At 35.0% G+C, this 22,050-nt stretch overlaps 1 protein-coding gene across 1 annotated transcript; it reads right to left on the minus strand.

Moving 5' to 3' along the window:
• Positions 1-1,431: 1,431 nt before the first annotated feature.
• On the minus strand, positions 1,432-17,825 carry LOC104078067 (DNA excision repair protein ERCC-6-like 2; the record flags this gene model as incomplete). Its single annotated transcript, XM_009579571.1, has 8 exons — positions 1,432-1,586; positions 2,301-3,495; positions 5,202-5,282; positions 6,426-6,578; positions 9,860-9,959; positions 11,350-11,445; positions 16,457-16,602; positions 17,754-17,825. Coding segments are annotated over 8 exons (1,998 nt in total), but the record flags the coding sequence as incomplete, so codon positions are not given.
• Positions 17,826-22,050: the final 4,225 nt, after the last annotated feature.

The raw sequence follows: 22,050 nt of genomic DNA on the forward strand, positions 1-22,050 counted from the left end.
GCAAAGGAAGAGGCAGCCTTCTCCATCATGATTGATGCTTTTCTTCCTACTTAAATCTCCAAGAGAATTGATACTACTGTTGCTTCAGAGTGAAAAATAGATACCTTAGAAAAATTGACTGACAAGTTAATTAAGAGAGGTAACAGCTGTATTCACACAAACTCTAAATAATGAGATGTAAGTTACATGAACAATACAAATGACACCCACAAACTAGTTTTGAACATAGGTGGATCAACAGACATTTATTCAAAGTACGCTCTTCAAAGTTTTCCTTCAGTTATATTTAGTTTTATTAATGTTGTCAGCCATTGCCATTAAATAAGGACCCTTCTACAGTATTCTTGAGTATTTTTTGACCAACTTTTCTGTTAATAAGGGATATTCTAATGCAAATTTGTTAGAATTGAAAAGGTCTCACTTTTACTGGTTGGCCTGGTTTGATCTTCCCAGAGGAAAAATTCTTTGGCATCCCTGCTAAAGGCTTAATTAAATACAATACATCAACAACATTGGAAGAAAGTCTTTTAGCCACTGCGGATGTTCAACACCCCAGAACGACAGAGTCTTCTGTCTACAATTTCTACAGTGATTGCTAGTATGTTTGTAAAGACTAAACTGCACATTCACCAATTACTTATTCTATGCTTGTGGTTTATCTTAAGAATCAGTTTAGGAAACAGCAAATGTTTATTACAAGGCAAACAACATGTCCAGATAATCAGAGTAGATCAAAACCACTGTGTAAAAAGAACAAAAACCTGGAAGCTGTACCTGAATTTATTCCAGATTTGTATGTATTCCAAATGTAATTAAACAAGATGCATGACAAACAAAAAGCATAAAACGTATCTGTTGCTGCAAATGAGTACTTCCCAGTAAACTCTAGTTTTACATTTCAGACATTAAGCATATACAATAATGATCACTACTTTAACCCATTATAGCAACTGCATGTGTCCACCCAAAAAAAAAAAAAAATCTGCAAACTTATTTATGTTTGACTTTCTACGCCACAGAGGTTCTGGCATGTACTGTGGCAACTAGATTTTTGTTAACTGGATCCAGGACAAACTGAAGTTTTTTCAAGCCTCAAATCAGAAAAACATGGCACAGAATTTGATTTCAAACACCCAATCTTTAATCTTACCATTTCTCTCAGAAAAATCCCACAGAGGGTGCTCTGCTGCTTAATTCCCAACTCTTTCAGAGCTGGCCAATGTAAAAAAAAAAAAAAAACACCACCCAAAAAAACAAAAACACAAAAGTAATTTATTAGACCTCCATTTCAGCTGCCTCCTCCTCCCAGCCTCAGTGGCTTTGATCATTCATGGTGGCCATTAACAGAAAAACAAGTTTGTTAGAGCTTTTTAAGATAAAAAATGAGGATAAAAACAGTAAAAACAACGTTTCCCAAACATTTCTCTTTACCTTGGCACTACAGACTGCTACGTTAGCAGGGAGCTGGGAAAACTGCTTCAACTCAAATACGTCTCGCACTGCCCACCGGCTCAAGCGATTCTCAGCCTTGCTGGATCCAACCACATTCTGATTTGAATGAATATATGCCACTTCTTGAACACCATCTGATATATTAGGGGAAAGATATAATCAAAGATTTATTCCAAAACCTGGAAGGTACACAGTTACACTGAAGAAGGATATTGTAATTTTTAAGAAGTTTTATATGAAAGTTGTAAAATTTGTTATGATTTCACTCAGCACCAAGTTTCTCAGCTCTATGAAATTAACAATAATCATTAGACTTATTCAGATTTATCCAGACAGTTTAATACTACTTCCACTTCAGTGGTGGTTTTTATCAGACGGACAAAGGAGAAGTTTCAAAACATCTATGATTTAATGGCTGCAATATTAATGTTTAAAGTTAAGTCTCTAACAGAATCAAATCTTCCACATGGTATTTCAAACTCCCAAATCACATAAATACATACATGAAAAAAAACTTAACAGCCTTGTCAAGATTTAAGGTTTTACAGTTCAAATATTTAGATTTGTGAATTCTTAATAAATCTTCAATCTCAGCATCTTTCAGACTGTAAGTGTTTAACAAAATATTACAAAGCAACCCACCACCTCAGAAGACAGAAAAGTAAGGCTAATAGGTAAAAAGAGAGATACAGAAAGACATTACTAAATAATTTAGCAGAGCATTTATTAGTATCTTGTAACAAAAACATGTATAGCAGGAAGAACTTAAAACCTGCCAACAATGATAAATTAAACATATGTTACTACTTTAGTTGAGATAAAATCAGAGAAATTAAATTACTAGTTACCTAAATATCTGTCCATTGATTCCACTTTTTGCTCTTGACGTTCAAATTCAGTTTTACTTGCTGAAGTCCTACACACAGAATAATTACTAGACTTCATTTGTACAACAGAGATATCTTGAATAGGATGAAGCATTTTAGACCCAACCTGAACTCTGCCTCTCTGTCTTTTACACTTATAGCTTTGCCTTCTGGCATGAATTTTCTCAACCGGTAAGTTATCTTCAGAGGATGAGAATTCATCTATATTCTGAGAATCACTTTCCTTTTGTTTTCTACTGGCCTGCTTTGATTGTAGCAGAGATTTGGAGAGGCTACCTAGTCCATTGTTATTGGCATGTCTTTCTTTCCATTTAGGAAAGCTGGAAGTTCTTAACTTTCTTGATTCAGAATTATGGGAAATTTCAATATCATCAGACTCATCACTTATGTCGCTTGCCCCTTTCAAATCTCTTGTGCTGTTCTTGATGTCTTCAAAAGACATGACTTTGCTGAAATTTGACTCAATACTATGGAATCCAAGTTGCCTACTGTCTCCCTTAAATACCAACCCATCTTCTTTTGCTAACTCTTCACAACTTTCAGATGCTGACCTGTAAATTTCAACTTTTTTAGTAAGCATTGGTTGCTGATATGCTGGAACTTGGGTAGGAAAGATGACATCATCATTCTCCTCAGAACTCCATTCAGTTTCAACGACTACATCAGTTTGCTTTGAAATGCACTGATCCTCACTTTCTCTGTCCCCTTCCTCCTCAGAGCCTGATAAAACAAGCCAGTCTGTACTACACATATTTTGTTTATCAGTTCCATCTGGTGACTGAGCAGCTTTCCCATGCTCCAGAACATGCACACGGCTTTGACATTTCTGAAAATCAGTATGCTTGCTATTTACATTTGTTCTTATAGTCTGATCATTAGAATTTGAATGATGAGAGTTACAATTATTATACTGTTCTTCGGTAGTTTCAATTTCTCTCTGCAACAACTTAGGGAATCCACATTGCATTAAGGAAAGTTGTCCCTTTGTTACCGTTAAATTATTTGCATTGCAAGGCTTTCTTCTGTCACGTTTTTTCACAGAAGTTTCCAGAATATCATCATCACTGAAGTCATCACAAAAATCCATTTCTTCTCTCTTCAATTGTGCTTGAATGCTTCCGGGATCTCTATCTTCTTTACAGTCTGGTTGTTCATACTAAAAATAAAAGTAATTTACAGCAAAGGTATTTAAAACATAAATAATATATGGAACACACCTAATTCCAAAACAGTATAAAAAAAGTGGATTTTCACTATGTTACTCAATCAAAAAATACACAAAATAGTATTACAATACACAGATAGAAAGCAACTACAAAACAAATCATAAAGAGAAATTATATGAAAGTCTTTGGAAAACAAAATTTTTAGCAGAACAACAAATAAAAATATAAATTTGAGACTATATATGCTGCACACTGCTAAAACAACCTACATCTTCACAATCCATGCCCGTATTTTTCTAGTTTATACTGATTTTGTTGCAACTTTTCATCTTTCAAAGGTAGTTTGAAAAGTGACTTCAAACCTTAATAGTGTGTAATGACATTCATTAAAAAAAATCTGCCAGAGGTGGCCAACTTCCTCGTATATGGGAGCTAACACAGTTTATAAGAGCTATGAGTACATAACATTCTGTTCTTAAAATTAGTTGAGGCCTACTGTAATCAAAGAAAAATTACCTCCAAGCAACCTTAAAACGTTTTGAAGCTACAAAAGTCCAGAATACAACTCCAAAACTGTGCACTACTGAGATAAGAATTACGACAATATGTAAATGAAAAGTCAGAAAGGTAAATACTAAACTTTTGTACATGAAAAGAGGTTTTAAAATTAATATATTAATCCTGGTATCACCCTGCTTATCAAAAAGTATTTAACACAAGCTAAAAAAGTTACTGTTTGTCACCAAATCCACTGTGAGATCATGACCATACAGTGATGTATTAGCAATATGAGATTATGACCAATGTGATGGCATACTGATTCAAATTAATACTGACATTTACCCACAGAAATCTCCAAAAAGCATAAGAGACAGCGGCTAATTTCCAGTGCCGTTCAGTGTGATCTAATCTAATGATATTTTCATGCTTAGAGGCCATGTTGTAGACCTAGCTGTTTGTTTCCCAAATCATATGAACACAGTGTTCACTCAAAAACATTCACAAAAATGCTCCCATTAAACCCAGCCTTTACGGGGGGGAAAAGAGGGGGAAAATCTTGTTCCAGAAGAAAATTATTAGACACATTATTTAAAAAAAAAAAGTCAGCATTGAACACACCACTGATTTGCTGGGAATCACTGTCTGATTACATCAACTAAATAGCCATGTCTTCCACAGAGGTCCACAAAGCCTGAAGCAAGTTTTCAATCCTCTAAACCAATTGTACTCCTTTCCACAATTCCCTAACCAAAATCTTCTAAACAACAGTAGGTTTTAGATTCTCAACTGACTTCTTGATCAAAAGGCTGTCATATCATACCATGCCATGTCATATCATATGGCTGTCACTCTTTAAGACACTATAAAGCCATGCTTCAGTAAACAATATTGCTCTGTACTAATAGCATATTAGTAATACCTTCATTCAGACTGAGGATATCCAAGTCTTGTAAAGGTCACAGAATACCCTATCACCAGATGTTCAGAATATACCACTTTAAATACAGACAGCACGACATTATCTAATGCTTTACAATATGTAAAACCAAGGGCAAGCACACAATAAAAGATGGCAAGTGCAATCCAGGGTAAAAGCATAATCAGCCTAACAACATACTGTCCACATTTGCCACTGTAGTATCAGGAACTAGAGGGACTGTCATGCTCTGGTCCATAGTCCACAAAGACACCTCACCTTTTCTGAGCTGCATGGAGGAGTCTCTTCCTTTAGCCATGTAGTTGCTGTCATGACTCCTGCTTCTACTCGCCCTTCCCTCTAAAACAATCAAGAATGTATAGAATAAAAACTGTATCTGTTCAAGTTAACAAAGGCAAGCCCAGGAAAAAAGAGTTTTTCTTTTTTTCTACTGAGATATAAGCATCAGAAGTACAATCAAAGTCCAGACTAAGACTTACATTTTGGCACTTACTGCCCTTCGATCTAACCCATAACCTGCAGGAAAAGCAACATACTGCATAAATTGGGAGGATCTTATGCATACACTGTTTTAACAATTCTAAACATTTTTCCAAAGCAGAATACCTGCTACAATGTTCATATTAAATGCCATATTTTAATTCAGATTTAATTTAGAGGACTTTTGAGCTTAATATCCCCGAAATACATATTCTAACACCACATTACTCTTTTGGCTATGCTGCCTTTATACTGCTATATCACATTCACCAGCCTCTTCCTAGTATAGGCAAAATGACAAAATAAAGGGAAGGATGGAAAGAGAAGAGCTAGAATAAAGCTGCAATAAATTCCAAGACACAAGTTAGCTGCAACAGACATGCTGGATAGAAAAAGGTATAATACTGCATATACTTAAAACCAGTGTGCATTATATGCTATGGAATTGTGCCAACTGTCTTTTTAGAGTAACTAAGAAATAAATCTTTAATATGAAGCCTCAGTTATTTACTTCCACCTTGTAATATTTTTAAATCCAGCATGATAAAATATATTTTATTAAACAGTTTTTGACATCTGAAAATGTATTATACAAAGGTTACTATGATCATAAAAATATTTTTTATGATCAGAATTCTGGCTTAAAAGGTCACTCTAAGCTATTGATGAATAAAAGGTATCTGTGCACAAAGTTGATAATATGTGAAAGTATCACAAAAATAAGTTATGACATTTTTATTAGGAAAAGAAATATATTAGCAAACTTTTGGAAATTATAATCCAAACTTTTTCCATTTTTTTGTTTGATTTAAGGAAATTTATCTTGTCTACATCAGAGCGAGCAATTAGCATGCCTACTTCATTTAAGGCACTGCATAGACAGGTACTGTTTAAGTTTCTCTGTTTTATAAAGTATTTTGTCATAATTTTGAATGGAAACATCTCATGAGGGAAGGAAAAATGTAAAACTAATATCCAGAAGTAAAGGGTAGGAATTCATACCTCCAGGATGTCTCTGGTAAGACAGGACCCATGCGTCCTAAGTTTGAAAAGGTTATGGATCCCAAAAAGCTCTCCTTGATGTTCCTTTGATCCTTGCACTGCCTCGAAATACCGCTTGGCATTTTCACTTCCAACCACTGCACAGTGAAGTTGCTAAAACAGAACAACACAAGAGATTTCAGAAGTGTTTGCTCCAACAACATGTCAGAATTTCCTGGCATCCACATTATATACACAGCTTTAGTTGGAGCAGGCAGAAATTCCTATGGGAGAATATTTTGTTTTAATTTCCCTGGCAAATGTTAGTATAATAGATTGTGGTATAATATGAACCTGCTTGGTTTTACTGAATTAAAAAAAAAAATATTTCAAGTCTTTTACTTCACTGCTGTCTAATATCAGACACCCACTATACACACTACTGACTGTATCTTGACTGCTCATCTTTCCTCAATACTAAATTCTTACTATTTTTTCATAGTCCTTTGCATTGCATCCTTACTTGGTAAGGACTAAATAAAAGCCACAAGATTATTCCTACTGATGTCTGAATATTTTAATTATCATGCACTCTTGCTAAGTAGATTGAACAGAAATGACTTAAAAATCTTCAAGGTGAAAAGGAAAGACAAGTAAATAGTTTGCCAGGCAGAATTAAAACATTTTTGAAGCCAGGCAGGTTTAGCTGCATTCCAGTGACTGCAAATTTTCAATACTTACATAATTGGTATATTTGACTTTAAGTGGAAGAATGTCAAAACCATGGGTTTATGGATATCAGACCTGTAATATTTTTTGTAACTGTCTCTAAGCAGCTGGTAATTCTTCAGTTCTACTCAATTCTAGTTCTAGCACTGAACAGGCATTTTCCTAGACAGTACATCTCTTGAATTATGCAGGCCAGTAACTATACAGTCAAATTCTAGTTTAACTTTAGCTGAGCACAGTTTGCTCTTTCTTGAATTATGCATGGTATTTACAGAAGTATACTTTAGGATACATATATAACTTATTCAGGTTTCTATTATGTTAGATTTCAATTTTATTTATATCAGATACTTCAGTCACACATGGCTAGGTCAGACAACCAAACACCACTAAAAAAAAATTCAGCAATTTTAAAATCAAATAGATCCCTCAGTAAGAATACGCTACAAACATGATAAAGCATTTTCACATAAATTCATTTCATGAAAAGGATGGATGACAACATTTAGCTCTCTGAGAGCACATTTTTATAGTTCACCAAAAGCCACACCTCCACATGTACTCATGGCTTCTGAATTTTCAACAGCAAAGGCATTTTCTTCACAACTTACTGAAAATTTCCTAACTGTGCTCAAGTGTCAATAGCAGGGAATGCAATCCAAGTGTAGACAAAAAAAAAACCCCAGATTTACAATTACTCTGTTTATTGCTTCTTATTCGACTTGAAAAACACAAGTCAACTTGGAAGGAAAAAAAACCAAAAAACAAAAAACAACCCTTTCAAGAAGTTTTATACATGCCTTTTGGAAATCCTAACAGACAATACCAGTCTAGGTCTTCTTTATCTACAAGATCACCAACTCCAAAGACCTCTGTGAAGCATGACTATATTCATTTTAGTGAATATAGTTGGTCATAATCTGCTATTGATCATTTCAGAGACCTCTCCTACTGATACTTGCTCTTGAAATGAATCCTCAAACGTATTTTGCACATGAGAAACTTTGGAACAGGATGCTACCTAAGCTTTTCCATGAATGTGGATACAAAGCATAAATCAAGCGGGTTTTTTGCAATGAATAATCCTTTAAACCTTGCTAAAGTAACGCCCATAGAGCAATATAATTCCTGCTCCTGATGTGTTCGAAAACTGAATTATTGGCTTTTACGTTTTTAGACCACTGCCCCTCAAAAGTAGGTTTTGGGCTTACTGTGTTTTATATTTAACTCACCTCATTAGTATATGATTTCAACTATTAATACAATGTCTTCTTCATTCCGACCTCCTGATACAGTGTCTCTGAAAATTGCCCAATTACCTGTGAGCACATCAGCCCATCCCCTACTACTTTTAATTTTTTCTTAACAAGTTTCGTCTTTTTTTATTTAGATAATTTTGTCAAAATTAAACAGAACTCTAATTTTTTTTTTTTGCTTCTACAAAACATTGAATTTAAGTGAGATAAAGTCACTGTTACACTTTTGAAAGTAATGTGTATGGCCTACTTTAAAATGTTACTGAGAACAGCTCAAGATTTGATCTTCCAGCTGTGGGGTTTCTGACTATCTGATCTGTGAAATCAGATGGGGTGTCCAAATACTTGATCTTAGACCATTATTCTTATTTGTCACTTGCTTAAATCTGTATGAGGATAACAACAACCTGTCTATTACTGCATTTCCCACTCACTCAGCCTCCAACCTCCTCCTTGTAAATAACCCAGCTACAAGAGGGTGCTTGTCACTCAAGGCTCAACACCAAATTTATGGCCAAAAATTTGAAATCATTAGGTTAATTCATCAAATTTCATAAAGCTTTCTTTAATACATGGTACCATTTGCTCACTGAGGTGACCTACTTTGCCTTTTCTATGCAATGCATTCTTCAGGACAACTGTCTCTCACTGATTTTCTTCCTTTCGCCAACTTTCTAAACCTGTAATGTCACTATCTTAACTTAAAGCCAATCATCTTATTTCTCAACAAAAGTTGCAAGTTAAGAAAAACATGTTCATACTTCACCTAGTTTCTTATTATTCTGCAGCCTGCTCTTTATTGTTCATGTTTGAGTTTGTTTATTTTTTGTTTTAATTCTGATCTCATCAGGAAATAGTTGCTAGATTATGTGTTCCTCAAACCACACACTTTGTTTTTCCCACTCTTAGGTTTTTAAACTTATCAATGCAAGTAGCAAGATTTAGAGAGAGCAATTGTTTCAGGTTGAGTATTCTGGCAGACAACATCACTTCTTATCTTCATAATAGCAGCAACTACAAGCTGTTTCCCCCTCCTTTCATAAGCAAGTTTCCAAAGGCAGAGAGTAGCAATGTCTTCTTGCTTTTCTTCTATAGCACCAGCAAGATTTTTGCTCTCTTTCTCCAACCTTTCAAAAGAAAAAGCTGCCTGAATCAGATTGCTGCAGATACTAACTACAACTTTCGCAGATACAGTTTACAAGTTTTTAAATATAATAGTTCTCTTCTCTCTATAACCCGATCAATGTATATTGCATAACTAAACTCTTAAAACTTACAGAAAGACTTGAATACAATATTCTGTTTTCTTCTTTGACAATTGCTAAATGATGTGTCTCTGCTTAATAAGTTAACGTGACAGTATATATCATAAACCCAAGGTAAACTACAATTTTGCTATAGGCTAGTTTAGCTTTCAAGCATTGAAACAGCTAAAAAGAGCTCCCAATTTAAATAGTTTGTGAACTTTACCTGTTTATAAACTTGTCGCAAGTACATCATCTCCTCCACAGTTCCCAAAGATATCAACCTAAACACTTTAACATCTTTGTATTGGCCAATCCTGTAAGCTCTGCAAGAACAGTGACATATTAAAAACCGTATTTTTTTACCAGTAAAAAAATAAAAGAGCGCTCTTAGAGATAGTAAAATAAATAAATTTAAAACGCATTCCAGTAAAACAGGAGTACTCTAAATCATTTATGATTTGGTTGGGTTTTGGTTTTTGTTTTGGTTGTTGTTTTTTTCCCCCACTTTTCCAAATTTTCCTGAGTATTTAATTCCCTTTTCCTTTAACCTTAGTTTTCCAACTTTCTTCCCAGGCCTATCCAGTTGAAAAAGCTTTCTCCTGAATTTATATCACAAGGCCTGTCTCCTATCTCTCTTGAAAACACATCTTCCACAATGCTTTCTCAGGTTTTTTCCCCCGCCCCGTCTCCATCTGCTCTTGCACAAGATACTCTCCTATTTGCATCATATAGGAGTTAGATCATGGATTACTTGGAGCAGTCCATTCTTTTTTAACTTTATAAAGCATTTTGCAAGTTACAACATAATAAAAACAGCTAATGAACAGGTAGTGTTCCATCTAAATGGCAAATTCTGAGACTTCTAATAGATTATATTCTGAAAATTCAAGAGAGGCTGAACCAATTTATAGAAATGTGGTCTTACAAGGATTCTTTAAAGACAGCCCCTTTCAATAACACGTATTTCTCCAGAACCGGTGCACATGAACACCTCTTTGAAGTCAGACCATTAAATGGAATTATGTAATTGGATGGGACAGCAGAAACAAGTGTATTTCTGCTCATGAAAATATATAAATCTACTGAATTTTGAAGGCTTCCAATATTCTTTACTTCAGCTATCCAAAAGTCTGTCCTGAATTCTTAGGGAAACATCCTATGATTAAAAAGCCTTGGAAGAAAAATCCAGATTCCTAGAAATCCACCAATGGCATAATATCAGAGATGGAAGTAACCAAAGTGACTGAAAAGACACTAATCTCCACATGGGTGAAGCAGAAGAGAACATAGATGTTTTTCTTTAAGGATTCTGGAATTCAAAACATCACTTGTACTAGGGTCAATTACAACGTACTCTGTCCTGACAAACACAGGAAAAATGCCATCCAGCTATACACACACACACACACACTTGTTCTAGAGATCACAAAAATTACAGTAACTATGGCTTTTTTTTTTTAATGAGCTCACCATCATAGTGCCACAAAAATAAAATTAAAAATAAAATAAAATTAGGAGTAAAATTCAGAGTTAAAAATAAGAACATCAAAGCTAAAAAATAATTTAGCCAGATATTTCCTACTGTCTTGTGGACAAGTCAGACTATGTAAAAAATTTCTTCCCTTAGGAAAGTTTAGTTGGACAATTAAGATTACAGTATCAAAGCAAAAGAAGAGTACAACATGGATGAAGATCTGTACTTTGAGACTGTACCTGTCAATAGCTTGAAGATCATTTGCTGGGTTCCATGTAGGATCAAACAGTATAACAACATTGGCACCAACAAAATTAAGACCTAGGCCACCAGCCCTAAAAACAAAAATGAAAAAATAGAACTATTTGACAGTAAGAAAAACAGAACAATTTTTTTTTCAGTGTATTAGGTTTGTATTAGCATAACCTTCCCCATCATAAAAAAAGAGCACAATAGAGATGCTGAAAATAGTGGGGTACAGCTTTGTGTTACTGTTGTGTTAATAAGCACCAAGTACTTAAATAACCACTGCTGTAAAATGCAGTCGTCTCACCTAAGTAGCAAGAAGATTACAAACTCTATGACTAGCTGAGTCATAACCAACTGTTATCACCTTACTATAGTAAATGTCCTGATTGCTACTTCATATCCACTAAGCCCTACACAGGCCAACTCCCCCAACGACTATATGGAAATTCATAGCCACTTTTATGCCAGTTAACATTACAGAAGCAGGAAAACTATAGCTTAAATAAAAAGTTCACATTAAATTTTACTTCTCCTAATCCCAGAACATAGTTTTGACAATAACGCTATGCAGCTTCCACTAAAATGGTCACAGTCTAGGGTAAGTCATACCTAGAAGAATTAACAACTGTCACAAGTATATTTGTACAGTATGTAAATCAACTGTTAAAAATATAGTTGGTCACACAGCTACATATCAGCAACATTCATACCTGTCATTACAAGGAAAAAATGTCACCGTAAGAAAATTGTCTGCTGTGGGGGTAAGGAGTCACAGGGGTACCAGTTACATCGTCTTAAACATTCAACAGCCATACTGTGCTTTGGGTAAAGCCTGCAAGCCAGCAAAGAATTTGAGCATATGCTTAACCTGAGATAGCTAACTAATGCCCTTGCTGAATCTAACAAAGCTGCTCAGTTACTTGGAGTTTGGCTGGATGATTTGATAGGAACAAAAGTAAGGAAAATACCACTTCTCATCCAGCTGCAAAACAAGCAAAATTCTTTTCAACTGGCTCAACCAACATTCCTACAAAAAGAGACAGTTCCTATACAAGCACATGCCAAATACTATTATTAATTTAACTATTAAAACAATTCTTTACATTGACATAGACAGCACTAATTTCAAGGGTGTTTTTTTCTGAATGAGGTACCACAAAATTGAAAAAGTCAATCCCATTTAATTTACCAAGCACCTGGTTTTAATAGATTACTTTATATTCTGCTTGTTTAAAGCAGTGGGAAAGGTAAAATTTCCAAGGATGTGAATAAATGGAGACAGAAACCAAAAGCTTATGGAGCCCCACCACCTTTTGGTCTTCATGGAATCCTTGTTAATGTAAATACAGTTGTGGCCTCTTCCTTCCAGGTGTAGTGTGGTGTGGTGTGGGGTTAGTTAAATCTGGAAAAGGAAGGGATGTGGGAACCTGCCAATATTAACAGAGGTTTCCGGAGGATGAGCGCTCTCAAAGTTTGAAACGCTGAATAAAAATCTTTGTATTTTTCAGAATACCTTACTGTATTTTGGAATTTTGGTGTATTTATTCTTAGTGAAGACAGAATTCAGTCTCTCATCTTACCAAACCAACCCTGCAGTCAGACTGAAACATAAGTCAACATGTTTTTCCAAATGCTTTCTCATAAAAAATTGCAGTATTTGGAACTGAATTATGAATTAAACCTCAGTGCAAAGCCTTAGTGTCAGTAAAACAGACTGACTATGAAAATTAACTAAACAGGATACTTAGCTTTATAAAGATTTTACCTTTCAACATTTTTAAGTATGCCACAAAAATTCAGATACTCCAAAACAGAAAAAGAATGGCTCCTATATTCTTCATGGACAGAACGATCACAGTAGTCTGTGCATCGTAAAGAGTATCTTCCATTTTAAATAACATTTTAACCAGCAGGTGAAGTCATTATTGCAAGATGATCCATGCAAATTACTATACTACAGCTCAAATGAAGACCCCTGTATAAAATGCCTCATAACAGCTCTGTTACAAACAAGTTTTCAAAAGATCATCTTATTTAAAACTGTATACTATGTTAAATAAATGGCTTGTTTTTATATCCTGTCACTGACAACTTAATACCACAATGTTCAGAAGTTACAAAACAGTATCGCATTAGGGAAGTTCCCATGAAAGCTGTGACTACATAGTTCTATTTACTGAAGTAAGTTTTTTATAGTTCGTAAGTTCTCTGCTTCAGTGAGATCTTGTGGCTGAGAGTTCTTTGAATGTGATTACATGCACATTAAAAATTATTTACAACGTAGTTGTGAAGAATTCAAGTTAAATGAAGTCCTGAAAAAGTACAAAGTAATGGAAAGCAGTCCAGTAATGGACAGTAATTGAGAATGCTGCAGGTAGAATGGAAGTGCATACTGTAACCTTTCATGATAAAAACTGCCTACAAATCTCTGTAACCATCATCTCTTCATCATCTAAACACTTCTCTTTACATAATAAAGAAAACTGAGAGTGGAAATATACTTTCATTTATAATTACTCTGAAGGAATTAATCTAGAGAAAAACTAGCATGGAAAACCCAGAGAATAGTGATTTAGCTCTAAAGGTGGGAACACTTCCTGCTCTTCTTTCTTCCAGAACACTGCAATGGAACAGGACTACGTAGACTTCAGTATTGTACATATGCAGTTCCCCTTCTTCAGGCTAAGCAGCATCAATGGAGTTGCAAGCTCTGACATTCTCCTATCAAGTTACAGCAACTCCAGCAATTATTTTAATGTTTCTAAGCATTATCAAAAATCCCCTTCCTTTCTTCTAAATAATCATACATTTTCCCAGCAACACCAGCACAGGACTGAAGTATTCTGAAATAGACTTTACTTCATGAGCCTTAGAAGTTCCAACAGATGTATACCTATTTTTCCATAAAGCTCAGGCTGAAATTCATAATCTATACCTACTGGTTTGATGGAATTTAAAAGCTCTGAAGAAATCAATCATATTTTCTCTCAACACCCATAAAATATATTTATCCATATAGTTATATCAGTCATAGCTATACGTAATAGCGTTATGGATAGCTATATGACTATGTTTGACACTAACATTAACTGGAAGACTTGAGGTTAAGCTGTATAGATAGAGATTTTCTTTTTTACTTTACTGTTTAAGGGCCCTATTTCTCAAAAGACTCACCAATCAATTAAAATCAAGATTTCCAAATGTCTACAGGCTACACATAGGCAATTCTAGGCAGAAACAGCATTTTGCCAGTATTAAAAAAAATGGAATATAAAACAGGAACATTGTAAATTTAAAAGTGAAGTCATCACCACTGTCTGCACTGTAACTCACTAATTTATAGATTGGAGCTTCCTGTTCCACTGTGCCAGTGGAATAATGGCAGACTCACGATCACTATGTGGGGAACTCATCCTCTGCAGAATGCATTTTTACAGCCAAAAGACTGTGCAAGTATTTTCAGCGAAAATCAACATTTGGCTCTTCGAGCAATGGGACTTTCAGAACACGTAAAAGTTGACTATACAGAACAGGCGGCCAAAAATTTTGCAAGAAAGTACGGACAGAAGAGTATGACCCAATTCTGTCAACTTACTGTGTGTTGAGAAATAAAGAATATACTTTGAAGTCCTAATGCCTGAAATCTGAATAAGAGGAAGGATGAATCTCTCGTAGAGTAGAACTGGGATAAATCACTTTCTGATTTCCAAAGGATTACAAAATTAAAGCTGTTTCCATTACTGTATATCAAGCAAGCAAAAAGATAACTTTTTGTTACCTCTGATAAACTACACAAAGAATTGCACCTTCTGGTTTTTTTAGTAAACACTGGTTATATTGACTGCAATTCCATCGATTGTTCCTTCCATTTACTCAGTAAGATGAGAAACACTAACAACAACAGAATCAAGACTCTTGTCTCAAGCACCACCAGCAGGCATGGAAAGCTCACCAATCTCTGTACTCACAAGCTCTAATAGCAGAAGGGAGAAAGTCCACCTCTGTTTACCTGACCTTCACTTTTCTTTCTATGTAAATTAATGGAAGAGAATTGAAAAGGTTGTAATTATACAACTAAACTAGACTGATAGAAGCACAAACTAGAGAGTCTTTCCTAATGCTACAGATGCAGTAATTCCCTGCTGTCTTCAGGAACAAAGACTAGGGAGCCATGAAGGTCTTAGGGAAGCTGATGGCTTAGGTTCCACAGTTGACAGAGATTACAAACAAATGTGCATGACCAGCAAAAGAAATCTCTTCATGCACCAGACAGTATTTGAAGACAGTTCTAACAGGCACTTGTAAGTCTTTAAGATTACATCTAACTTCTAATTAAACAGAGGTAGCGCAGATCCTCCTATCTAACTCCAACATGTACACTTTCAGTAAAGAAGGACCAAAGCGACCATATAGGCAAGAACAGCACATTTGCATGTTTCATCAAGTTTCACTGAGTTTTCCTCTGGGCAGGATGATTAAAGTTTCTCTTTGTTCGCTTTCTGTCCTTGCTTGGTAACAAACTTCATTGAAGATGAAACACTGAAGTAACCAGAATTAAAAAAAAGAAAAGAAAAGATAAGAAGATAAAAGAATGGTCATCATAATTTCTTTAAGTTTAGTTGAACATATTGCCCTATTTCAAAAAAATTCACTATCCATCATAAATTGATAAGCAGATCTGATAGGCAAATACATTTTTAAAAGACAGTCAAGGATTGTTTGAAGTATTTTAAATAGACATATGCAAATTAACGTGGTTAATAAATTACAGTAACACTAGAGAATTTTTCAGTTCAATATAGCATTTCATGTTTCCTCACTCCTACAGCAAGTGTAAATTTAAAACCAGGATTCAGAAGACCCGCTTGTTTCAAATCTTAGCAATCCTCATAAAGGAGAGGAGAGGGGAAGGGAGCAAGTCTTCATATACTTTAAGAAGCTTCAGTCCACAGCAGTGAATCTATGTTCAGACAAGAGAACAACTCACTTTCTCAAAAAAGTAATCCCTCACAAGGTCATCAAATAAAATGCGGAGTAACCTGTTTACTAAACACTAGAAAGGCAGAGTGAAACAGATTACAAGTTAAATTTTCTTACATTGTAGATACAAGACATATGTTAATTTCTTGAATGCTGTTGAACTCTCTTACAATTCTGATCCTCTCTTCTGATTTTGTATTTCCATCAAGTCTTCTGTAATCTAGCCCAGATGCCATACAGTATTGTTCCAGCACATCTAGCAACTGAGTGGAAAAATAAAAAAAGATTAAGTGCTTACTATTATCTTTTTAATTAAACATAATCACAGAGGCCGTGTTTCTCAAATATATTTTCAATAGACTAAGCACCAAAAATAAGAGTAAATCTTCCCCATTTTGATATCAACATCCTCAACACTCTTTAGCTGTGATTCTACAACACTCAAGGTGATTAATGTTGGTCTGCTGTGGTCTCACTCAATCCTCCAACCCTGGCTTCCTGTCCCACGTTTAAGTGATGCTGAGTCAGTTCAAGCCAATAAGCAGGCAGGCAATCTTAGTTACAATGACTTGACGTATGGTAAATGAGCACCAGAGCCAGCACAGAGACAGGCTAGCATGCGCAGCCAGAGTTCAAAGGGACAGAGTGAAAGAGACTGCAGTAACCAGCAGTGAGTCTGGTCTTGAACACCATGAAGCACAGCCTAAGACACATGAGCATTTTACTACTATATCCAAATATTAACTTGCAGTCTGCCTTAAAGCCACAAAATTGTTAAATATTTAAGACCTGAACTGTCATTCACACTATTATTTTTTAATACTTTTTAATGCTGTCATTACGAATATTTCAGTAAAAAAAACCATATTACAATTTGCACCATTTCAGAAAACACGCTATTCCCTAACAAGAAAATCAAGGAGCAAGTCCCTTAAAAGTGAAGTGTGCATACACCTCTTGTTCCAGTTAAACACTGTTTTCAGTTCAAACCAACTGGTGTAATAAGTTTCATCCCTGGTGATGGTCAAAAGCCAGTAGAACAGAGGAAATTTAACTACTTTCAGTACTAACACAAAGGTTGTATGGTACTTCAGTCATATTTGGACGTGACACTGCTCTAACTTAAGACATAACAGCTGAACTCAGTATGAGCTACCTACACTTGAAGTAATACAACAACTTTAAAAAGCTCTAACGAAGGCAGTAGGGTATTATATTTGTTTTGCCATCACCATTTTTATCATGAGATAACACAAGGTTTCAACATGCTTCTGGAGTATGGCACAGTGTCCTTCTCATCATTATTTCCCATAGTACAGAGAGAAAGGAAATGTGGTTGACAGCTGTCACCTCGGTGCTTTAAGCTTCAGAACCTACTGCTGCAGTTAATTGACAAAAATCATACGGCGCTCACCTTTGTAGAAAAGGAGAAAAGAAGAACTTTATCCTTGTTTTTTCTGAAGTGATTTAAAAGCTGCTGAAGGACCTGTAAATAAACCACAGAATACAAATGAAGAGATTTTACCTACAGGTCATCTCACACACACTTGTGTTTTCAGCCTTTAAACAGACTACACTGTAATTAACTGCTTGCAAAGCCAAACAGAGGCATAACAAAAAACATTACTAACATAATAAATGTGCCAAAAGTAATGGAGATGCCAGACCTATGCATTTTACAGTGATCTACATGGAAATCCTGCTATAAAAAGGCAATCATACTACTAGCAGGTAAATTCAGAAGCTATTTGTGTCAGTGCACAGACTGCAACAAAATGTTACTTATCTCATGCGCTAGTTCAGCTTGTGAATTTTTGCATTTAGCAAATACACACAATTCCCCTGAAAACAGGAAGGTCTGTTTAAGTTTTCTGTACTACATCTGAGTTCAGAACTTTTTGAAACTTGTCTTCTCAAAATAATCAGTGAGATGTACACCCCTCCCCACTCCCACTCTTGTCTGTTGCTCTGTTTACAGTAAGATCCAGCTTCCCAGACTCTGCACAGACCTTGAAATGCCAGTAATCCGCCCACACATAATGTTCTTCTGGTGGGGAAGCAAATGATCCAGAGCCTTGTGTATAATAGTGATACTGTTATTTTCAAAAGAAGCATGTCCACATCTGGCAATGGCAGCTCCAGAGTACCGCACAGAAGCAACACACAAAGGGGAAACAGGAATTTTCTGTACCATGTCTGTAGCTTTCTCCCACCAGGCAATAAATATTTTAAAATCATATTTATTCAGTGATAAATACATAAACTGTTAATCAACACGGATTTCACTAATCTTTGACAACCAAGTAATGAGGAAAGTTTGTATTAAATTTACAGTTCTGGATAATATCTAGAATATGAAATAGTAATTCTACATCACTTATAAGCCCTTTTGTATATATTAGCCAGCCAGTTACAAGTTAAAACAAGGTACAAACAAGGTAATTTTCGCCCGGTTTCATTGTACAACAACACATAAACCAGGATTTATTTTATTGGGAAAAAAAATCCACATCAGGTAATTTAACAAGAGCTAAATGACTTACATTTGTATTTTATTTAGCCACATAAACAGAAGAAAAACAGTGACATGCTTTTAAAGTAGAGGGGATTTGGCTACTATACTATTATTGTTATTGTTAAAGTATAGGTCAAATAATGAATTTCCTATAGGAGAACACACAAACAAATCCACCCAGTCTGTTTAAATAAAATGGATCAGTGTCATGCCCATTAGGATTTTAGGTATTCTGGAGTAAAGAACAGCTCTGATGAACAGGAAAAAGTAATGAATAGTTTTGCACCAAAGAGAAATAAATTCTATGCTTCCACACCAGAGTATTATCCTGAAATTTGTTAGTCTGAAAAAGAAATACTTGATCATGTTCAAAGCAAAAGTAACATGCTCTTTGTAAGAGCCAACATGGACTTAAATGCGTATCTCCCCATTACTATACATTGTGAGTGTCTGACTGTGATGAAATTTTACCTCTCACATCTGAGAATACCTTGTTTGTATAGAGATTTTTTAGAGTATAGAGTGTTTTTAAGCCTTCAACACCATGCCTGCTTGGGTTAGGGTTATGTTTAATAGCAGAAGTTGCTATTATTTGCAAGGTGCTCTGATAGACTTCCATTTTCATACTAAAATAATGATAATATGCCAGGCAAAATAAATAAATCAATCCAATATAGTTATTTCTAAGACATTTATATTAAGAACAGCATCCCAATTATATTATACACACAGTTTAAGAAAAAAGAAAAAGTTATTTCAAATGCCCAGACATTTAATAGCCCTTTTCACTTAGAAAGCATGTAGTCTCTCTAAGACAGAATATTACCAGAACGTAGAAATAATCAGACAAAGTAGTAATGAGAATTACTGCAGGCTTTTAAAACTACCCTCATTTTTCTTACTTCTTTTCCAAGCAGCTCCCAATACTTCTATATGAACAATCTCCAATCTTTGTATTTAAAAAGCAATGGAATCACTTGTCCTAAACTTTGCAGGTCCCCACTTTCTTACTTCATGATGGAAAAAGAGTGGTTTCCAAACAAGGCAGCACACTCCTTTCACTTCAATTCTCACATATTCAACTATTTCAAGTTAAAAATCTAGGCATGAAATTCACCTTGCATAGAAAAGTGTAAGCAAAGTCTTCTGAAAATTTTATGTTCTGCAGTATGATTAAAAACAAAGGGATAATTACATAAAAATAGCTGAAGTTCAGATCACGTCACCATGTTATTACCCACCTCCCACCATAACGAGGATGTACTAGAGTTACAGATATACCATGAATACTTTTACGTGTACATTTGGATCATAGGGACTGTTTTTTCCAGGCTCTTTTTATAATCTTAAATTCAGAACAGCAAACCTAGGGTGGCACGTTGTAAATGCTACAGCTTGCAAAACACATAGAGATGACTGCAGCCACAGCACAAGGTGGACACAAACACCAGTATGCCACACTCTCACACTTCCGTTCAAGCAATTCTAGTTTTACTGGTGGCAGTAGGCATATTCCACAGGACAAAAAGCTATGTTTTCCTACGTGTTTTATGTCTGCCTTGTGAGAGAACAGAAGGCATTTTAGCAGATAGGTTAACCTTTTCAACCCTTCAAAACAGTTACAACTGCTTAGCTAATGAACTTCATCGACAAATCAAAGCCTTTCCCCCGCCTTTAATAAATTTAAATAAATTCCACAAACTTTTCCCTTGCAAATATGCTCATCTACAAAAGAATAATCACCTGTGTCAAAATTTCTGGATATTCTGTACTAAATGTAATTTAAAGGATTAAATAATACCTCTCCAGTCTATACTACCAGATGAAAGCCAGGAAAGTATTTCAATCAGTTTCTAGAATTTATTTACAGAACAGAAAATGTAAAGTATTACAGTGGGACAAGGCTATTAAAAACATTTTACTATAATCTGTCTCATTTATTTCCAAATAAACATGTTAAAAATATATAAAGTAGTTTTCAAGCTCTAGTATCTGATGACTCCTCTGATTACCTTCTGGTGGTAAGAGGACCTTCTAAATGGAATACCTTCTAAATGACTTTGCTTCCAGAGCATAAAAACCAAAATCATCCCAAACAGCTACTGTTTAAAATTCAGAAAAAAACCCCAAAAAGAGTTAAGACAATCTTTTCTCACAAGACAAACCTCCAATGCAATCAGCAGCAGTAAAAAAAAAAAGAAAAAAGCCACCACAATACCAGACACGTATGAGCCAATTTTTGGCATCGTAATTATTGTGAAGTCAAATTTAACGGACTCAAAAAACACCTTCTTTTTCAATGGTGGTTACTTGGCCCATTACATAAAACTCCTCCTTCCAGGCATAGAGATATCACCATACAGTTCAGAATACTCTGTTTATACTAAGATACATTCCATGAACTAACACAAAATTTAAGTTCCCCTTAGAAGAGAAAGCAGACCAATTTCCCTCAAAGTAAGCAATTCTTTCAATAATTCTTAGATAAATTCTATCCAGTTTTCAATAGACTGAAATAGACACTATAGATCTCTAAAATAAAGCATCATATATACAAAACCAGAGGCCACCAACAGTGGAAAAATAGTCTATAGGTCTACTGAGCCATCATAAATGCAGCATTTGAAAATCCATCTATTCTATAATTCATAAAGCAAACACCGAACCAAACAAGCAGAACCGCTCACAATAATACCAGCTCATTGCTTCTTACATTGGAGGAAAGAAAAGTCCATATTGCTTTGTACCTTTGCCTACTACTACTGCAGTGTAGTGTCTGATCTGACTTCTTTAAAAGGTCAGAGTAATAAAATGTTCTGTGAAAGAATTATAGCAATTTTTTTAATTTCCTTTGTTACTTTTCTACAGAAACTTATATTGCACTTATCTCTCATCTACCAAACATTCGGAAGAAATATTTTTCAATATAAAAACACAAGGTTGGATTTTAAAATCCAGTTTCCCATGATATACACTGCACTTTTTTTTTAAAAATGGAAATTCTCCATACCAAGGTTCTTCTCAAGAATATGTACTTATTTAGGATTTGTGTTTTGGTTTTTTTGGGGGTTGTGGGGGTTTGTCTTGTTTTGGGGTTGGAGTTTTTTTGCAATTACCTACAATTTATATAAAAATACCTTGAAATAATATAGGAACATTGATAACAAGCTAAGGTACTTAATGCTTTCTTTGCCTC

This window comes from Fulmarus glacialis, unplaced genomic scaffold, assembly GCF_000690835.1.
Source record: "Fulmarus glacialis isolate BGI_N327 unplaced genomic scaffold, ASM69083v1 Scaffold51606, whole genome shotgun sequence".
NCBI classification, from domain to species: Eukaryota; Metazoa; Chordata; class Aves; order Procellariiformes; family Procellariidae; genus Fulmarus; species Fulmarus glacialis.